Source organism: Salmo trutta, chromosome 14 (genome assembly GCF_901001165.1).
Source record: "Salmo trutta chromosome 14, fSalTru1.1, whole genome shotgun sequence".
Taxonomy (NCBI): domain Eukaryota; kingdom Metazoa; phylum Chordata; class Actinopteri; order Salmoniformes; family Salmonidae; genus Salmo; species Salmo trutta.
Genome location: NC_042970.1, coordinates 85,046,860 through 85,070,269, shown reverse-complemented (window position 1 = coordinate 85,070,269; position 23,410 = coordinate 85,046,860). Strand labels below are relative to the sequence as shown.

The 23,410-nt window shown below is 44.3% G+C and overlaps 1 protein-coding gene across 2 annotated transcripts in view; it reads right to left on the bottom strand.

Annotated features, from left to right (window-relative positions):
• LOC115147751 (CD97 antigen) overlaps positions 1 to 23,410 on the bottom strand; it is a 132,367-nt gene that overhangs the window by 36,149 nt on the left and 72,808 nt on the right. The window contains exon 2 of one of the 2 annotated variants that reach the window (XM_029690044.1): positions 9,482 to 9,715. The exons of the other annotated variant lie outside the window; for it this stretch is intronic. Coding sequence (XP_029545904.1) covers positions 9,482 to 9,715 — 234 coding nt within the window. The remainder of the gene's footprint in view (positions 1 to 9,481; positions 9,716 to 23,410) is intronic. 2 annotated transcript variants of the gene reach the window in all.

Below are 23,410 nucleotides of genomic sequence, written 5' to 3'. Positions count from 1 at the left end.
ATTATCACCCCCCCTCCCCACCTACACATAGAATAATATCATTATCACTCTCTCCCCACCTACATATATAATAATATCATTATCACCCCCCTCCCCACCTACACATAGAATAATATCATTTTCACCCCCCTCCCCACCTACACATAGAATAATATCATTATCACCCCCCTCCCCACCTACACATAGAATAATATCATTTTCACCCCCCTCCCCACCTACACATAGAATAATATCATTTTCACCCCCCTCCCCACCTACACATAGAATAATATCATTATCACCCCCCTCCCCACCTACACATAGAATAATATCATTATTACTCTCTCCCCACCTACATATATAATATTATCATTATCAACCCCCTCCCCACCTACACGTAGAATAATATCATCTTCACCCCCCTCCACACCTACATATAGAAAAATATCATTATCACCCCCTCCCCCCTCCCCACCTTCACATAGAATAATATCACTGTCACCCCCACCTACACATAGAACAAGATCATTATCAACCCCCCTCCTCACCTACACATAGAATACTATCATTGTCACCCCCACCTACACATAGAATAACATCATTATCACCACCTCCTCAGCTACACATAGAATAATATCATTATCCACCTCCCTCCCCACCTACACATAGAATAATATCATCTTCACCCCCCTCCCCACCTACATATAGAAAAATATCATTATCACCCCCCCTCCCCCCTCCCCACATACACATAGAATAATATCATTATCACTCTCTCCCCACCAACAAATAGAATAATATCATTATCACCCCCTCCCCACCTACACATAGAATAATATCATTATCACCCACCTCCCGACCTACACAAAGAATAATATCATTATCACTCTCTCCCTACCAACAAATAGAATAATATCATTATCACCCCCCTAACCCTCCTACACATAGAATAATATCATTTGCACCCCCACCTACACATAGAATCATATCATTATCACCCCCTCCTCAGCTACACATAGAATAATATCATTATCCACCCCCCTCCCCACCTACACATAGAATCATATTATTATCACCCCCCCTTCCCACCTACACATAGAATAATATCATTGTCACCCCCACCTACACGTACTTTAATATTATTATCCACCCCCCTCCCCACCTACACAGAGAATAATATCATTATCCAACCCCCTCCCCACCTACACAAAGAATAATATCATTATCCGCCCCCCTCCCCACGTACACACAGAATAATATCATTATCCACCCCCCTCCCCACCTACACAAAGAATAATATCATTATCACCCCCCTCCCCACCTACACATAGAATAAAATCATTATCCACCTCCCTCCCCACCTACACACAGAATAATATCATTATCACCCCCTCCCCACCTACACATAGAATAATACCATTATCCACCCCCATCCCCACCTACACATAGAATAATATCATTATCACCCCCCTCCCCACCTTCACATAGAATAATATCATTTTCAACCCCTCCCCACCTTCACATAGAATAATATCATTATCACCCCCCCTCCCCACCTACACATAGAATAATATCATTTGCACCCCCACCTACACGTAGAATAATATCATCTTCACCCCCCTCCCCACCTACACATAGAATAATATCATTATCAACCCCCCTCCTCACCTACACATACAATACTATCATTGTCACCCCCACCTACACATCGAATAACATCATTATCACCCCCTCCTCAGCTACATATATAATAATATCATTATCCACCTCCCTCCCCACCTACACATAGAATAATATCATTAACCACCCCCCTCCCCACCTACACATAGAATAATATCATTATCACCCCCCTCCCCACCTACACATAGAATAATATCATTATCCCCCCCCTACCCACCTACACATAGAATAATATCATTATCACCCCCCTCCACTCCCCACCTACACATATAATCATATCATTTGCACCCACACCTACACATAGAATAATATCATTTTCACCCCCCTCCCCACCTACATATTTCATAATACTATTATCCACCCCCCTCCCCACCTACACATAGAATAATATCATTATCCACCCCCCTCCCCACCTACACATGGAATAATATCATTATCCAGCCCCCTCCCCACCTACACATAGAATAATATCATTATCACCCCCTCCCCACCTACACATAGAATAATATCATTATCACCCCCCCTCCCCACCTACACATAGAATAATATCATTATCCACCCCCTCCCCACCTACACATAGAATAATATCATTTTCACCCCCCTCCCCACCTACACATAGAATAATATCATTTGCACCACCACCTACACATAGAATACTATCATTGTCACCCCCACCTACACATAGAATAACATCATTATCACCACCTCCTCAGCTACACATAGAATAACATCATTATCCACCTCCCTCCCCACCTACACATAGAATAATATCATCTTCACCCCCCTCCCCACCTACATATAGAAAAATATCATTATCACCCCCCTCCCCGCTCCCCACATACACATAGAATAATATCATTATCACTCTCTCCCCACCAACAAATAGAATAATATCATTATCACCCCCTCCCCACCTACACATAGATTCATTTCATTATCACCCCCCCCTCCCCACATACAAATAGAATAATATCATTATCACTCTCTCCCCACCAACAAATAGAATAATATCATTATCACCCCCCTCCCCACCTACACATAGAATAATATCATTATCACCCCCCCTCCCCACCTACACATAGAATAATATCATTATCCACCCCCCTCCCCACCTACACATGGAATAATATCATTATCCAGCCCCCTCCCCACCTACACATAGAATAACATCATTATCACCACCTCCCCACCTACACATAGAATAATATCATCTTCACCCCCTCCCCACCTACATATAGAATAATATTATTATCACCCCCCTCCCCACCTACACATAGAATAATATCATTATCACCCCCCTCCCCACCTTCACATAGAATAATATCATTTTCACCCCCCCTCCCCACCTACACATAGAATGATATCATTATCACCCCCCTCCCCACATACACATAGAATAATATCATCTTCACCCCCTCCCCACCTACATATAGAATAATATTATTATCACCCCCCTCCCCACCTACACATAGAATAATATCATTATCACCCCCCTCCCCACCTACACATAGAATAATATCATTTTCACCCCCCTCCCCACCTACACATAGAATAATATCATTATCACCCCCCTCCCCACCTACACATAGAATAATATCATTATCACTCTCTCCCCACATACATATATAATAATATCATTATCACCCCCCTCCTCACCTACAAATAGAATAATATCATTTGCACCACCCTCCCCACCTACACATAGAATGATATCATTATCACCCCCCTCCCCACATACACATAGAATAATATCATCTTCACACCCTCCCCACCTACATATAGAATAATATTATTATCACCCCCCTCCCCACCTACACATAGAATAATATCATTTTCACCCCCCTCCCCACCTACACATAGAATAATATCATTATCACCCCCCTCCCCACCTACACATAGAATAATATCATTATCACTCTCTCCCCACCTACATATATAATAATATCATTATCACCCCCCTCCCCACCTACACATAGAATAATATCATTTTCACCCCCCTCCCCACCTACACATAGAATAATATCATTATCACCCCCCTCCCCACCTACACATAGAATAATATCATTTTCACCCCCCTCCCCACCTACACATAGAATAATATCATTTTCACCCCCCTCCCCACCTACACATAGAATAATGTCATTATCACCCCCCTCCCCACCTACACATAGAATAATATCATTATCACTCTCTCCCCACCTACATATATAATAATATCATTATCACCCCCCTCCCCACCTACACGTAGAATAATATCATCTTCACCCCCCTCCCCACCTACATATAGAAAAATATCATTATCACCCCCTCCCCCCCTCCCCACCTTCACATAGAATAATATAATTGTCACCCCCACCTACACATAGAATAAGATCATTATCAACCCCCCTCCTCACCTACACATAGAATACTATCATTGTCACCCCCACCTACACATAGAATAACATCATTATCACCACCTCCTCAGCTACACATAGAATAATATCATTATCCACCTCCCTCCCCACCTACACATAGAATAATATCATCTTCACCCCCCTCCCCACCTACATATAGAAAAATATCATTATCACCCCCCTCCCCCCTCCCCACATACACATAGAATAATATCATTATCACTCTCTCCCCACCAACAAATAGAATAATATCATTATCACCCCCTCCCCACCTACACATAGAATCATTTCATTATCACCCCCGCCCCTCCCCACATACAAATAGAATAATATCATTATCACTCTCTCCCCACCAACAAATAGAATAATATCATTATCACCCCCCTCCCCACCTACACATAGAATAATATCATTTGCACCCCCATCTACACATAGAATCATATCATTATCACCCCCTCCTCAGCTACACATAGAATAATATCATTATCCACCCCCCTCCCCACCTACACATAGAATCATATTATTATCACCCCCCTTCCCACCTACACATAGAATAATATCATTGTCACCCCCACCTACACGTACTTTAATATTATTATCCACCCCCCTCCCCACCTACACAGAGAATAATATCATTATCCAACCCCCTCAACCACCTACACAAAGAATAATATCATTATCCGCCCCCCTCCCCACCTACACACAGAATAATATCATTATCCACCTCCCTCCCCACCTACACACAGAATAATATCATTATCACCCCCTCCCCACCTACACATAGAATAATACCATTATCCACCCCCATCCCCACCTACACATAGAATAATATCATTATCACCCCCCTCCCCACCTTCACATAGAATAATATCATTTTCACCCCCCTCCCCACCTACATATTTCATAATACTATTATCCACCCCCCCTCCCCACCTACACATAGAATAATATCATTATCCACCCCCCTCCCCACCTACACATGGAATAATATCATTATCCAGCCCCCTCCCCACCTACACATAGAATAATATCATTATCACCCCCTCCCCACCTACACATAGAATAATATCATTATCACCCCCCTCCCCACCTACACATATAATAATATCATTATCCACCCCCATACCCACCTACACATAGAATGATATCATTATCACCCCCCTCCCCTCCCCACCTACACATATAATAATATCATTTGCACCCACACCTACACATAGAATAATATCATTTTCACCCCCCTCCCCACCTACATATATAATAATATTATTATCCACCCCCCTCCCCACCTACACATAGAATAATATCATTATCCACCCCCCTCCCCACCTACACATGGAATAATATCATTATCCAGCCCCCTCCCCACCTACACATAGAATAATATCATTATAACCCCCCTGCCCACCTACACATAGAATAATATCATTATCAACCCCCCTCCTCTCCTACACATTCAATACTATCATTGTCACCCCCCCTACACATAGAATAATATCATTATCACTCTCTCCCCACCAACAAATAGAAGAATATCATTATCACCCCCCTCCCCACCTACACATAGAATAATATCATTATCCACCCCCTCCCCACCTACACATAGAATAATATCATTACCCACCCCCTCCCCCCTACACATAGAATAATATCATTATCACTCTCTCCCCACCAACAAATAGAATAATATCATTATCAACCCCCCTCCTCACCTACACATAGAATACTATCATTGTCACCCCCACCTACACATAGAATAATATCATTATCACCCCTCCTCAGCTACACATAGAATAATATCATTATCCACCTCCCTCCCCACCTACACATAGAATAATATCATTATCCACGCCCTCCCCACCTACACATAGAATAATATCATTATCACCCCCCTCCCCACCTACACATAGAATAATATCATTTTCACCCCTTCCCCACCTACACATAGATGAATATCATTATCACCCCCTCCCCACCTACACATATAATAATATCATTATCACCCCCCTCCCCACCTACACATAGAATAATATCATTGTCATATAGAATATTATTATTATCCACCCCCCTCCTCACCTACACATAGAATACTATCATTGTCCTCCCACCTACACACAGAATAATGTCATTATCACCCCCTCCACAGCTACACATAGAATAATATCATTATCCACCTCCCTCCCCACCTACACATAGAATAATATCATTATCCACCCCGTCCCCACCTACACATAGAATATTATCATTATCACCCCCCCTCCCCACCTACACATAGAATAATATCATTATCAACCCTTCCCCACCTACACATAGAATAATATCATTATCACCCCCCTCCCCACCTACACATAGAATAACATCATTATCACCCCCTCCTCAGCTACACATAGAATAATATCATTATCCACCTCCCTCCCCACCTACACATAGAATAATATCATTATCACCACCCTCCCCACCTACACATAGAATAATATCATTATCACCCCCTCCCCACCTACACATAGAATAATATCATTATCACCCCCTCCCCCCTCCCCACCTACACATAGAATAATATCATTGTCACCCCCACCTACACATATGTCACGGTTGTCGTCGGATTGAGACCAAAATGCAGCGGGGAAATTTGCACTCATCTTCTTTTATTTATAACGGATAAGAAGTTGAACAAAAACAAACACGTACAGAAAGAAAACACAACGACTAATAACAGGCTGGTAAGGCACAAAGCTATCCACAGCATATAATCTCCCACAAAACACAAACCCATACCTATATATAGGACTCTCAATCAGAGGCAACTATAAAACACCTGCCTCCAATTGAGAGTCCAATCCCCAATTAACTACACATAGAAATACAAATGACCAGACAGAACATAGAAATACATAAACATAGAACAGTGCCCAAAACCCGGAATAATAAATAAAACACCCTACAGAACACACAACCACCCCGAACCACATAAAACAAATTCCCTCTGCCACGTCCTGACCAAACTACAATAACAAATAATCCCTATTACTGGTCAGGACGGGACATTAACCCCCCAAAGGTGCAGCCCCGTATGCACCTTAACAAAAAAAACAAAAAAACATAAACCCCTAACTAAAGGGAGGGAAGGGAGGGTGGCTGCCGTTAACGACGGCTCCTGTGCTACACCCCCCCCCCCCAACCCACCTATACTGGAGGTGGCTCAGGTTCCGGTCTACAACCCCCACCCCACCTGTCCACCCCTGCAGAATGCTCAGGGCTGTATAATGTCTCTGGGGGCTCCGGACTGTAGGCCGACTCTGGAAGCTCCAGACTGTAGGCAGACTCCCTCGGTTCCGGACTGTAGGCAGACTCACTCGGTTCCGGACTGTAGGCAGACTTACTCGGTTCCGAGCTGTAGTCAGACTCACTCGGTTCCGAGCTGTAGGCAGACTCACTCGGTTCCGAGCTGTATGCAGACTCACTCGGTTCCGAGCTGTAGGCAGACTCACTCGGTTCTGAGCTGTAGTGCTGTAGTGCGAGGAGCGGGAACAGGATATACTGGGCCATGGGTAAGTACTGGAGGTCTGGAGTGCACCTCTTGCACAACCCGTCCTGGCTGGATAGAACTGGCTGTGCAGGCATCCTCCTTCCAGGCTGGATGCCCACTCTAGCACGGCACTTGCGAGGAGCAGGGATCACTCGCACTGGACTGTGCGTGCGTATGGGCGAGATCGTGCGCACTTCCAAATACCTCGGCGCTCTCTTCTCCACTCGTTCCCCATAATAAGCACGGGGAGCTGGCTTAGGTCTACTACCTGGCCTAGCCAAACTACCCGTGTGCTCCCCCCAAAAAAATTATTGGGGCTGCCTCTCCGGTTTAAACGGCAGTCGCGTTCCCCTGTAGCGTTCCCGGTCTTCGCTCCACTTTCGCCGTTCCTCCCTCTCTAATTCCACCTGTCTCCATGGGAGGTGATCCCTTCCAGCCTGGATCTCCTCCCATGTGTAGGAGCCTTTTCCCTCCAAGATTTCCTCCCAAGTCCATTTATTGTTCCGTTGCTCCTTACCCTGCTGCTTGGTCCTTGGTTGGTGGGAGATTCTGTCACGGTTGTTGTCGGATTGAGACCAAAATGCAGCGGGGAAATGTGCACTCATCTTTTATTTATAACGGATAAGAAGTTGAACAAAAACAAACACGTACAGAAAGAAAACACAACGACTAATAACAGGCTGGTAAGGCACAAAGCTATCCACAGCATATAATCTCCCACAAAACACAAACACAAACCCATACCTATATATAGGACTCTCAATCAGAGGCAACTAAAAAACACCTGCCTCCAATTGAGTCTAATCCCCAATTAACTACACATAGAAATACAAATGACTAGACAGAACATAGAAATTCATAAACATAGAACAGTGCCCAAAACCCGGAATAATAAATAGAACACCCTACAGAACACACAACCACACCGAACCACATAAAACAAATTCCCTCTGCTACGTTCTGACCAAATTACAATAACAAATAATCCCTATTACTGGTCAGGACGTGACAACATAGAATAATATCATTATCCACCCCCTCCCCACCTACACATAGAATAATATCATTATCCACCCCCTCCCCACCTACACATAGAATAATATCATTATCACCCTCCTCCACACCTACACATAGAATAATATAATTATCACCCCCCTCCCCACCTACACATAGAATAATATCATTATCACCCCCCTCCCCACCTACACATAGAATAATATCATTATCACCCCCCTCCTACTACACATAGAATGATATCATTATCCACCACCCTCCCCACCTACACATAGAAAATATAATTATCCACCTCCATCCCCACCTACACATAGAATAATATCATTATCCACCTCCATCCCCACCTACACATAGAATAATATCATTATCCACCTCCCTCCCCACCTACACATAGAATAATATCATTATCAACCCCCTCCCCACCTACACATAGAATAATATCATTGTCACCCCCCTCCTACTACACATAGAATAATATCATTATCCACCCCCTCCCCACCTACACATAGAATAATATCATTATCCACCCCCTCCCCACCTACACATAGAATAATATAATTATCACCCCCCTCCCCACCTACACATAGAATAATATCATTATCAACCCCCTCCCCACCTACACATAGAATAATATCATTATCACCCCCTCCTACTACACATAGAATAATATCATTATCCACCTCCCTTCCCACCTACACATAGAATATCATTCCCCCCTTCCCACAAAGTTGATGATTATTAACATTCTCTATAAACTCTCAATACTGCACAGATAAGAGGACTCTAAACAACTAATGGTTCGTTCCCTCGACATGTAACATTAACACACAGACACACACACACACACACACACACACACACACAGACACACACTCACTAAAATACTCACCAATACACTGTCCAGAAATGGTAAAGTTGACAGTCGTTGTGGATATGAACCCAGGTAGACACTGACAGTAGAAGCTTCCATTTGTGTTGAAACATGTGGCATTTCTTCCACAGGGTGGGGTACTGTCCCACACGTTACACTCATCTGTATCAACACACAGTGTTCTCCCTTTGGCTATGAAGCCCAGACCGCAATCTCTGGCCTCTAGGTTCCCCTGTAGAGGGAAATGAAGACCTGTGAGAAGAGTGTGAGGAGAAAGAAGGGGAGGGAGAGGGGGAGAGAGAGCGAGAGAGAGAGTTATTCAACAAGTTTCCTACTAGCCCGGTCTGAAAAGTACTAGCCTCGGGCTAGCTTCATTTCCATCCCTGCCTACAGCACTCTGGACCTCGATGGGATGCAATTATTATTATTATATATATTTTTTTACAATTTGTTCATCCCAAATGGCACTCTATTCCATAGGCTAGTGCATTATAAGCCCATGGGTATAATCACTAGTAAAATACTTGTTCTCCATATTGCAACTGTAGCTAGGTTACTAAACTGAAGTATAGGAGAGAAGACAGATATATTATAGCTAGGTTACTAAACTGAAGTATAGGAGAGTAGACAGAGATATTATAGCTAGGTTACTAAACTGAAGTATAGGAGAGAAGACAGAGATATTATAGCTAGGTTACTAAACTGAAGAATAGGAGAGAAGACAGAGATATTATAGCTAGGTTACTAAACTGAAGTATAGGAGAGAAGACAGAGATTGTCACGTCCTGACCAGTATAGGGGTTATTTGTTATTGTATTTTGGTCTGGACGTGGCAGAGGGTATTTTGTTTATGTGGTTCGGGGTGGTGGTTTTATTTAGTAGGGTGTTTGTTTAGTTAGTTCCGGGTTTTTGGGGTTATGTTCTATGTTTGTATTTCTATGTTTTTCTAGTCAGTTGTATTTCTACGTTTAGTTTGTTGGGGGGTTGGACTCTAAATTGGAGGTAGGTGCTTTCTCATTGCCTCTGATTGAGAGTCCTATATATGGGTATGTGTTTGGTTTAGTGTTTGTGGGAGATTGTTTCTTGTTTTGCCTTTGTGTGCGAGCCTGACAAGACTGTTTTGTTGTTCGTGCGTTCTTCTTGTTTTGTTTATTTTTTAAGTGTTCTGAATAAATTTCACTATGAGCACTCAACCCGCTGCGTTTTGGTCCACTATAACCGACGACAACCGTGACAGAATCTCCCACCACAAATGGACAAAGCAGCGGAGAAAGGAGCAACAGGTGGACTATAGGGAGCAGCACCTGGAGTGGAGGAAGCAGCGCCCTCGGGAGGTGATGGCATCCTGTTCGCTGGAGGTATTGGAGGCAAGGATTGATTGGACATGGGAAAAATTACTGGACCACTGTGACAACCTGCCTGTGAAGCAGGTAGAGGTGGAGAGGCACCCCCAATAATTTTTTTGGGGGGGCACACGGGTAGTTTGGCTAGGCCAAGCAGTAGACCTAGGCCAGCTCCCCGTGCTTATTATGGGAAGCAGGTGGAGAAGAGAGCACCGGAGTATGCGGAAGTGCGCACGATTTCACCCATGCGCACGCACAGTCCGGTGCGAGTGATCCCAGCCCCTCGCAGATGACGTGCTAGAGTGGGCATCCAGCCTGGTAGGAGGATGCCTGCGCAGCAGTTCGCGCTGTACTAGCACCCCGCTCATACAGGGCTACTAGTTCCACCCAGCCAGGACGGGTTGTGCAGGAGGTGCGATCAAGACCACCTGTGCGCCTCCAGGGCCCAGTCTTTCCAGTTCCCGCCTCTCGTGCTGACCCGGAAGTGCGAACCTCTAGTCTGGCACGTCCAGTACCAGCACCACGCATCAAGCTTCCAGTGAGTCAGCCTAGTCCTCTTCAGTCTGTTCCCGCTCCTCGCACTAGCCTTAAAGTGCGTGTCTCCAGTCTGGTAGCTCCACTACCAGCCCCACGCATTAGGCTTCCAGTGCGTCAGCCCAGTCCTACTCAGCCTGTTCCTGCTCCCCGCACTAGCCCTGAGGTGCGTGTCTCCAAACTGGCACTTCCAGTACCAGCACCCCGCATCAGGCTTCCAGTGCGTCAGCCCAGTCCAACTCGGTCGGTGCCTGCTCCCCGCACTAGCACTGAGGTGCGTGTCCCCAGGCTGGTACCTCCACTACCAGCCCCACGCATCAGGCTTCCAGCGCGTCAGCCAAGCCTCGAGCTTCCGACAACAGTGCCCAGTCTAGAGTATCCGGCAACAGTCCCCCGTCCAGAGTGTCCGGAGACAGTGCCCCATCCAGAGTATCCGACGACAGTGCCCCGTCCAGAGTGTTCGGCAACAGTGCCCCATCCAGAGTATCCGACAACAGTACCCGTCTGGAGTATCCGGTAAGAGTGTATAGCCCGGAACCGAGTGAGACGGCCTACAGTTCGGAACCAAGAAAGACGGCCCACTGTTCAGAGCCGAGTGAGGCGGCCCACAGTTCGGAACCGAGTGAGAGGGTCTACAGTCCGGAACCGAGTGAGACGGTCTACAGTCCGGAACCAAGTGAGACAGCCTACAGTCCGGAACCAAGTGAGAGGGCCTATAGCTCAGAACCGAGTGAGTCTGCCTGCAGTCCGGAACCGAGTGAGTCTGCCTGCAGTCCGGAACTGAGTGAGTCTGCCTGCAGTCCGGAACCGAGTGAGTCTGCCTGCAGTCCGGAACCGAGTGAGTCTACCTGCAGTCCAGAACCGAGTGAGTCTGCCTGCAGTCCGGAACCGAGTGAGTCTGCCTGCAGTCCGGAACCGAGTGAGTCTGCCCGCGATCCGGAACCGAGTGAGTCTGCCTGCGATCCGGAACCGAGTGAGGTTGAAATGAACTGTGAACTGTGTGAGTCTGCCTACAGCTTGGAACCGTGTGAGTCTGCCTACGACCCGGAACTGAGTGAGTCGGCCTACGGTCCGGATACAAGAGACTCTGTCTACAGTCTGGAGGACAGTAGGCCAGAACCAGAGCCACCTCCAGTATAGGTGGGTTGGGGAGGGGGGGTGTAGCACAAGTGCCGTCGTTGATGGCAGACACCCTCCCTTCCCTCCCTTTTAGTTTAGGGGAAAACTGTTTTTTTGGGGGGGGGATATTTTGTTTTTGTGTGAGGTGCATCCGGAGTCTGCACCTTTGGGGGGGGGGTTACTGTCATGTCCTGACCAGTATAGGGGTTATTTGTTATTGTAGTTTGGTCAGGACGTGGCAGAGGGTATTTTGTTTATGTTGTTCGGGGTGGTGGTTTTATTTAGTAGGGTGTTTGTTTAGTTAGTTCCGGGTTTTTGGGGTTATATTCTATGTTTGTATTTCTATGTTTTTCTAGTCAGTTGTTGGGGGATTGGACTCTCAATTGGAGGCAGGTGCTTTCTCGTTGCCTCTGATTGAGAGTCCTATATATGGGTATGTGTTTGGTTTAGTGTTTGTGGGAGAATGGTTCTTGTTTTGCCTGTGTGTGCGAGCCTGACAAGACTGTTTTGTTGTTCGTGCGTTCTTCTTGTTTTGTTTATTTTTTAAGTGTTCTGAATAAATTTCACTATCAGCACTCAACCCGCTGCGTTTTGGTCCACTATAACCGACGACAACCGTGACAGAGATATTATAGCTAGGTTACTAAACTGAAGTATAGTAGAGAAGACAGAGATATTATAGCTAGGTTACTAAACTGAAGAATAGGAGAGAAGACCGGGATATTATAACTAGGTTACTAAACTGAAGTATAGTAGAGAAGACAGGGATATTATAGCTAGGTTACTAAACTGAAGAATAGGAGAGAAGACCGGGATATTATAACTAGGTTACTAACTTGGTTACTAACTAGGTTACTAAACTAGGTTACTAAACTGAAGTATAGTAGAGAAGACAGAGATATTATAGCTAGGTTACTAAACTGAAGTATAGGAGAGAAGACCGGGATATTATAACTAGGTTACTAACTAGGTTACTAACTAGGTTACTAAACTAGGTTACTAAACTGAAGTATAGTAGAGAAGACAGAGATATTATAGCTAGGTTACTAAACTGAAGTATAGTAGAGAAGACAGAGATATTATAACTAGGTTACTAAACTGAAGTATAGTAGAGAAGACAGAGATATTATAGCTAGGTTACTAAACTGAAGTACAGTAGAGAAGACAGAGATATTATAGCTAGGTTACTAAACTGAAGAATAGTAGAGAAGACAGAGATATTATAACTAGGTTACTAAACTGAAGAATAGGAGAGAAGACAGAGATATAGCTAAGTTATTAAACGTAAAGGGGAATATCACTCAAAAACTATCTTTTGGTATTTGTTTCATTATGTTTTGCATGTCACCAGCCCCATCATCATGATAATGTATATATATATCACTGAACACAGAGTGAGTCCATGCAAATTATTGTGTGACTTGTTAAAACCTGTTGGGGCTAGGGGGCAGTATTGAGAATTTTGAAAAAAATATGTGCCCATTTTTAACTGCCTCCTACACCAACTCAGAAGCTAGGATATGCATATTATTAACAGATTTGGATAGAAAACACTGAATTTTCTAAAACTGTTTGAATGGTGTCTGTAAGTATAACAGAACTCATATGGCAGTCAAAACCCTGAGACAAATTCTGACAGGATGTGGATATCTGATGTGTTGAATTACTTTTAAGCCTATGCCATTGAAACACACAGGGACTTATTAATGATTGAGTACTTCCTACGCCATCCACTAGATGTAACCAGTCTTTACAAAGTGGTTTGAGTCTTCTACTGTGAAAACTGACCGAACAAGAGACTTGGAACGTTGGTCATAAGCGGATGGCCTATACTGCTCTGGCGCGCGAGTGCATGTTTGGCTACTCTCGTTCCAATACGTTTTAAAAGAGAATGCAATCGTCCGCCTTGAATATTATTGAAGTTCTGATTGAAAAAGGCCCTAATGATTTATGCTATACAACGTTTGACATGTTTGAACGAACGTAAATATTTTTTTTTCCCTCTTTGGTGAAGACAAGTCCGCGCTAACAACACGGAGCTTTTTGGACATAAATTATGAGCTTTTTCGAACAAAACTACATTTGTTATGGACCTGGGATTCCTGGAAGTGCCTTCTGATGAAGATAATCAAAGGTAAGGGAATATTTACATAGTATTTTTGATTTTAGATCTCTCCAACATGGTGCCTAGTCTGTATCGCCAAGCCTATTTTTCTGAGGACAGGACCTCGTTTATATTCTAAAATATTTCCTCAACATCAACGCCATTGTAAAACGCTGTTTTTGGATATAAATATGAACTTGATAGAACAAAAAATGCATGTATTGTCTAACATAATGTCCTAGGAGTGTCATCTGATGAAGATTGTCAAAGGTTAGTGCGTAATTTTAGCTGGTTTTCTGCTTTTGGTGACGCCTGTCTTTGCATTGACAAAACATTACACACAGCTATTTTCAATGTACTGTCCTAACATAATCTAACTTTATGCTTTCGCCGTAAAGCCTTTTTGAAATCGGACAACGTGGTTAGATTAATTAAGGAGATGTTTATCTTTCAAAGGGTGTAAGATAATTGTATGTTTGAGAAATTTGAATTATGACATTTAATTGTTTTCAAATTTGGCGCCCTTGATATTTCACCTGCTGTTGATAGGGTGTACCAGGGGTGGGACGCTTGCACACACACACACACACACACACACACACACACACACACACACACACACACACACACACACACACACACACACACACACACACATGCCAGCAAAAACACACACACACACACACACATGCCAGCAAAAACACACACACACACACACACACACATGCCAGCAAAAACACACACACACACACACACACACACACACACACACACACACACACACAAAGAGAGTGAGGGTCTTTCTGAAGTTATATAGACTACCTCCCTTCATCAACAGACACTGTGTCAGAGTTCATCCCTCTCCCTCCCTCCTCCTTCTCTCTCTCTCTCTCTTTCTTTCTCTCATTCTAAATGTTGAACTGTCTGTCCATCCGTCCGTCCGTTCGTCCGTCCGTCTGTCTGTCTCTCCTTTTTCATCTCTCTTGACCTCCTTTCTCTCTCCCTCTCTGCCACCCTCTCTGAGACATGGTTGTAGATTAAGGCAGCTCCCTGCACCTCTCTGATTCATAGGTGTTGAGTTAAACACGGAAGACACATTTCTGTTGAATACATTCAGTTGTAAAACTGACACTTAGAAAAAAAGGTGCTATCTACAACCGAAAAGGGTTCTTCGACTGTCCCCATAGGATAACCGTTTGAAGAACCTTTTTTGGTTCCACAAAGAACTCTTTTGGGTTCCATGTAGGGTATGACACTACAACCTTGGCACACCTGTACTTGGGCAGTTTCTCCCATTCTTCTCTGCAGATTCTCTCAAGCTCTGTCAGGTTGGATGGGAAGCATCACTGCACAACTGTTTACAGTTTTCTCCAGAGATGTTCAATCAAGTTCAAGTCCGAGCTCTGGCTGGGCCACTCGAGGACATTCAGAGACTTTTCCCGAAGCCACTCCTGCATTGTCTTGGCTGTGTGCTTAGTGTTGTTGTCCTGTTGGAAGGTGAACCTTTGCCCCAGTCTGAGATCCTATGCGCTCTGGAGCAGGTTTTCATCAAGGATCTATCTGTACTTTGCTCCATTCATCTTTCCCTCGATCCTGACTAGTCTCCCAGTCCCTGCCACTGAAAAACATCCCCACAGCATGATGCTGCCACCACCATGATTCACCGTAGGCATGGTGCCAGGTTTCCTCCAGACGTGATGCTTGGCATTCAGGCCAAAGAGTTCAATCTTGGTTTCACCAGACCAGAGAATCTTGTTTCTCATCGTCTGAGAGTCTTATTAAGGTGCATTTTGGCAAACTCCAAGGGGCTGTCATGTGCCTTTTGCTCAGGAGTGGCTTCCATCTGGCCACTCTACCATGAAGTCCCGATTGGTAGATTTGGACAGAAAACACTCTAAAGTTTCTAAAACTGTTAAAATTATGTCTGTGAGTATAACAGAACTGATATGGCAGGCGAAACCCTGAGGATAAACCATCCCCCCCAAAAAATTCAGGCTACCTCTATTTTCAATGGCTATCACTGTCACGTTCTGACCAGTAAAGGGGTTATTTGTTATTGTTGTTTGGTCAGGACGTGGCAGGGGGTGTTTGTTTTATGTGGTTCGGGGTGTGTTGGGCTATGTATTATGTAAGATGGGTGTTTGTTTAGAGTGTTCTGGGGTTTTTGGTCTATGGTCTATATTAGTGTATTTCTATGTTCTGTCTAGTCTATCTATTTCTATGTTTAGTTGATTGATTTGGCCTTCAATTGGAGGCAGCTGTTTCTCGTTTCCTCTGATTGAAGGTCCTATATAGAGGGGTGTGTCTTGTCAAGGGTTTTGGTGGGAAGTTGTTTCTTGTTTAGCTGTGTGCCTGACAATACTGTTATCATCGTTATTTTTGTATACGTGTGTTTTGTTTCGGTTTTCCTTCTTTCTGCCAATTAAAAAGAATATGAGTATAAACATTCCCGCTGCGTTTTGGTCCACTTACTACGACGAGCGTTACAATCACTTTAATTATAAGGCCAAGTCCTTCCAGATTGCAGTTCCTAGGGCTTCCACTAGATGTCAACAGTCTTTAGAAAGAGTTTCATGCTGTTTTTTTGAAAAATGAACCAGAAATTGTAGTTTTTCTAGGTGGCTCCCATTTTGGCTGTAGTGTTTCCAAGCGCTTGGAAGAGTGCACGTTCTTTGATATTTCTCTCCGGTAAAGATAATAACGATTCTCCGTCTTAAATTGTATCATTTATTTACGTATTGGAGTACCTAAGGTATGATTATGAATGTTGTTTGACTTGTTTGGAAAAGTTTATTAGTAACGTTTGGGATTAATTTTTCATACATTTTGATGGAGGGAAACTGGGTGGATTATTGACTGAAGCGCGCCAGCTAAACTGAGTTTTTATGGATATAAAGAAGGACATTATTGAACAAAAGGACCATTTGTGATGTAACTGGGACCTTTTGGAGTGCCAACAGAAGAAGATCGTCAAAGGTAAGGCATTTTTTATATCGCTATTTCTGACTTTCGTGTCCTACCTGCCTGGTTGAAATAGGTTTTTCATGTGTTTGTATGCGGGGTGCTGTCCTCAGATAATCTCATGGTTTGCTTTCGCCGTAAAGCCTTTGAAATCTGACACCGCGGCTGGATTAACAAGAAGTTAAGCTTTATTTTGATATATTACACATGTGATTTTTGTCACGTCCTGACCAGCAGAGGGAGTAGTTGTTTAGTATTTGGTCAGGACGTGGCAGAAGATTTGTGTTGTATGTGCTTTTCTAGAATTTCTGTTTCTGTGTTAGTCTGTGTGGCTCCCGATCAGGAACAGCTGGTCATCGTTGTTCCTGATTGGGAGTCATATATTAGGTGTGTGTTTTTCTTTTGGGGTTGTTTTCTTTAGCACTGCTATTTGTACGTATAGCCTGTTAAACTGTCTCTAGTCGTTCTTGTTTCTTGTTTTTTCCGTGTACGCTTTATTCTATATCATTAAAAGATGAGCATTCATATCCCGGCTGCATTTTGGTAAATTCAACACGGCTACACCTGTTACAGAACAACCCACCAAACCAAGACCAAGCAGCGGAGAAAGGAGCAGCAGGTTGAGTATATGGACCATAGAGAGAGATGGACTTGGGAACAGATTCTGGCCGGAGAGGGCCCGTGGAGGAAGGCTGCTGAGGACTGGGAACGCTACCGGGGAACACGACTGGCGAGGAAGCCGGAGAGGCACCCCCAATATTTTTTTTGGGGGGGGCACACTGGTAGTTTGGCTAGGCCAAGGAAGAGCCATAAGCCAGCTACCCGTGATTATATGGAGGAGCGTATGGAGTGGAGGGCGCCGTGTTTTGCTGAGGTGCGCACAATCTCGCCCATACGCACGCACAGTCCGGTGCGAGCTATTCCAGCCCCTCGCAGGTGCTGTGCTAGAGTGGGCATCCAGCCTGGTAGGAGGATGCCTGCGCAGCGCGTCTGGTCGCCGGTACGCCTCCTAGGACCAGGCTACCCTACGCCCGGTAACCATCAAGCCCCTGCACAGCCCAGTTCACCCTGTACTAGCACCCCGCTCGTACAGGGCTGCTAGTTCCATCCAGCCAGGACTGGTTGTGCAGGAGGTGCGGTCAAGGCCACCTGTGCGCCTCCATGGCCCAGTCTTTCCGGTTCCCGCCTCTCGTGCTGACCCGGAAGTGAGTACCTCCAGTCTGGCACGACCAGTACCAGCACCACGGATCAAGCTTCCTATGAATCAGCCTAGTCCTATTCAGCCTGTTCCCGCTCCTCGCACTAGCCATGGGGTGCGTGGTTTCAAACGGGCAGTTCCAGTACCAGCACCACGTATCAGGCTTATAGTGCGTAAGAGTAGTTCCTCTCGGCCGGTTCCTGCTTCCCGCACTAGCCCTAGGGTGCGTGTCTCCAGCCTGGTACCTCCTCTACCAGCCCCACGCACCAGGCTTCCAGTGAGTCAGCCCAGCCTCGAGAGTTCGGAGACTGTACCCCGTCCAGAGGATCCGACAACAGTGTGCAGTCCAGAGTATCCGGCAACAGTGTGCAGTCCAGAGTATCCGGCAACATTGTTCCCCGTCCAGAGTATCCGGCAACAGTGTGCAGTCCAGAGTATCCGGCAACAGTGTGCAGTCCAGAGTATCCGGCAACAGTGTGCAGTCCAGAGTATCCGGCAACAGTGTGCAGTCCAGAGTATCCGGCAACAGTGTCCAGTCCGGAACCGAGGGAGTCTGCCTGCGACCCGGAACCGAGGGAGTCTGCCTGCGACCCGGAACCGAGGGAGTCTGCCTGCGACCCGGAACCGAGGGAGTCTGCCTGCGACCCGGAACCGAAGGAGTCTGCCTGCGACCCGGAACCGGGGGGAGTCTGCCTGTGACCCGGAACTGGGGGAGTCTGCCTGCGACCCGGAACCGGGGGAGTCTGCCTGCGACCCGGAACCAAGGGAGTCTGCATACGATCCGGAACCGAGCGATTGTGTAATTAACTGTGAACTGAATGAGTCTGCCTACAGCGTTGAACGGAATGAGTCTGCCTACGATCCGGAACTGAGTGAGTCTGCCTACGAACCGGAACTGAGTGAGTCTGCCTACGGTCCGGAGCAAGGAGACTCTGGCTACAGTTTGGAGAACTGTAGGCCAGAACCAGAGCCACCTCCAGGATAGGTGGGTTGGGGAGGGGGGGTGTAGCACTAGTGCCGTCGTTGACGGCAGCCACCCCCCCTGCACTCCCTTTTTGTTTAGGGGGTATTTGGGGTTTTTGTTGTGGATTGGGGGATTTTTGGTGTGTTTTCTTTTAAGGTGCATTCCGGGGTCTGCACCTTTAAGGGGGGGTACTGTCACGCCCTGACCAGTAGAGGGAGTAGTTGTTTAGTATTTGGTCAGGACATGGCAGAAGATTTGTGTTGTATGAGCTTTTCTAGAATTTCTGTTTCTGTGTTAGTCTGTGTGGCTCCCGATCAGGAACAGCTGGTCATCGTTGTTCCTGATTGGGAGTCATATATTAGGTGTGTGTTTTTCTCTTGGGGTTGTGGGTTGTTTTATTTCGCACTGCTGTAAGTAATTATATAGCCTGTGAAACTGTCACTTATCATTCATGTTTATTTGTTTTTCCGTGTTCATCATATTTAATAAAAATGATGTGGAGCACGCAACCCGCTGCGTATTGGTCAGACAGTGATTTCTCCTTATCTTCGGAAGATGAAGATTGTGACAATTTTATGAAAATTAAATATTTATAATACTGTAGTTTGAATTTCGCGCTCTGCAATTTCACCGGATGTTTGCTACCGTCCCACCTGCCCATAAGATTAATAAATTAGCAAAAAAAAAAAAAAAAAACACTTTTAGCCTTGTCATTATGGGGTATTGTGTGTAGATTGACAAGGGGGTACAAATTATTCAATCAATTTTAGAATTAGGCTGTAATAAAACAAATGATGGAAAAAGTCAAGGGGTCTGAATACTTTCTGAATGCACTACAGTAGAGGTCGACCGATTAATCGGAATGACCGATTATTTCGGGCCGATTTCAAGTTTTCATAACAATCGGTAATCGGTATTTTTGGCCACCGATTTGCCGATATTTAAAAAATATATATATTATTATTATTATTATTTTTTTTTTTACACCTTTATTTAACTAGGCAAGTCAGATTAAGAACACATTCTTCTTTTCAATGACGGCCTAGGAACGGGGGTTAACTGCCTTGTTCAGGGGGGATTCGGCGATTCGTTTTTGCAACCTTCTGGTTACTAGTCCAATGCTCTAACCACCTGCCTTACATTGCACTCCACGAGGAGCCTGTATGACAGGCTGACTACCTGTTACGCGACGGCAGCAAGAAGCCAAGGTAAGTTGCTAGCTAGCATTAAACTTATCTTATAAAAGACGATCAATCTTAACATAATCACTAGTTAACTACACATGGTTGATGATATTACTAGTTTATCTAACGTGTCCTGCGTTGCATATAATCGATGCGGTGCCTGTTAATTTCTCATCGAATCACAGCCTACTTCGACAAACGGGGGATGATTTAACAAGCGCATTTGCGAAAAAAAGCCCTGTTGTTGCACCAATGTACCTAACCATAAACATCAATGCCTTTCTTTAAAATCAAAACACAAGTATATATTTTTAAACATGCATATTTAGTTAATATTGCCTGCTAACATGAAATTGTGTCACTGCTCTTGCGTTCATTGCACGCAGAGTCAGGGTATATGCAACAGTTTGGGCCGCCTGGCTCGTTGCGAACTAGTTTTCCAGAATTTTACGTAATTATGACATACCATTGAAGGTTGTGCAATGTAACAGGAATATTTAGACTTAGGGATGCCACCCGTTAGATAAAATACAGAACGGTTCCGTATTTCACTGAAAGAAAAAACGTTTTCTTTTTGAGACGATAGTTTCCGGATTCGACCATACTAATGACCTAAGGCTCGTATTTCTGTGTGTTTATTATATTATAATTAAGTCTATGATTTGATAGAGCAGTCTGACTGAGCGGTGGTAGGTAGCAGCAGGCTCGTAAGCATTCATTCAAACAGCACTTTCGTGCGTTTTGCCAGCAGCTCTTCGCAATGCATTGTGCTCTTTATGACTTCAAGCCTATCAACTCCCAAGATTAGGCTGGTGTAACCGATGTGAAATGGCTAGCTAGTTAGCGGGTGCGCGCTAATAGCGTTTCAAACGTCACTCGCTCTGAGACTTGGAGTAGTTGTTCCCCTTGCTCTACATGGGTAACGCTGCTTCAAGGGTGGCTGTTGTCGATGTGTTCCTGGTTCGAGCCCAGGTAGGAGCGAGGGACGGAAGCTATACTGTTACACTGGCAATACTAAAGTGCCTATAAGAACATCCAATAGTCAAAGGTATATGAAATACAAATCGTATAGAGAGAAATAGTCCTATAATTCCTATAATAACTACAACCTAAAACGTATTACTTGGGAATATTGAAGACTCATGTTAAAAGGAACCACCAGCTTTCATATGTTCCCATGTTCTGAGCAAGGCACTTAAACGTTAGCTTTCTTACATGGCACATATTGCACTTTTACTTTCTTCTCCAACACATTGTTTTTGCATTATTTAAACCAAATTGAACATGTTTCATTATTTATTTGAGGCTAAATTGATTTTATTTATGTATTATATTAAGTTAAAATAAGTGTTCATTCAGTATTGTTGTAATTGTCATTATTACAAATAAATGAAAAAAAAATCCTAATCGGTCGACCTCTACACTACAGTATACACACTGAAGTACACACTACACAGAATACACACTACAGTATACACACTAAAACTGTCTATACACACTAAAACTGTCTATACACACTAAAACTGTCAAGAAACTACACTGAAGAAGAAAGAAACGCAACATGTAAAGTGTTGGTCCCATGTTTCATGAAATAAAATAAAATATCCAAGAAATTTTCCATATGGACAAAAAGATTTTGTCTCTCAAATTTTGTGCACAAATTTGTTTACATCCTTGTTAGTGAGCGTTTTTCCTTTGCCATAATAATCTATCTACCTGACAGGTGTGGCATATGAAGAATCTGATTAAACAGCATGATCATTACACAGGTGCACCTTGTGCTGGGGACAATAAAAGGCCACTCTAAAAGGTGCAGTTTTGTCACACAATGCCACAGATTTCTCAAGTTTTGAGGGAGTGCGCAATTGGCATGCTGACTTTATGAATGTCCACAGAGCTATTGCCAGATAATTTAATGTTAATTTCTCTACTATAAGCCTCCAACATAGTTTTATAGAATTTGATGATGTCTGATGTCAACATTGTGAACACAGTACCCCATGGTGGTGGTGGGGTTATGGTATGGGCAGTCATAAGCCCGGGATGACGAACGCAATTGCATTTTATTGATGGCAACTTGAATACACAGAGGTACCGTGATGAGATCCTGAGGCCTATTGTCGTGCCATTCATCCGCCGCCATCACCTCATGTTTCAGCATGATAATGCACTGCCCCATGTTGCAAGGAACTATACTGAAAATGTCCCAGTTCTTCCATGGCCTGCATACTCACCAGACATGTCACTCATTGAGCATGTTTGGGATGCTCTGGATTGTGTTTGTTCAGTACATAATTGTAGATAGTCTTGTAGTTTACACATGTCTTAGATAGGGTTGTAAAATTCACACTACACCCATGGTTGGTTCATGGTTGGTAAATGGTTGGAATATTCTGTAACAATTCAAGTTTAACTGACAATGAATTATGAAATAACACCTTTCTATTTGTCAACACACACAGACACACACACACACACACACACACACACACACACACACACACACACACACACACACACACACACACACACACACACGT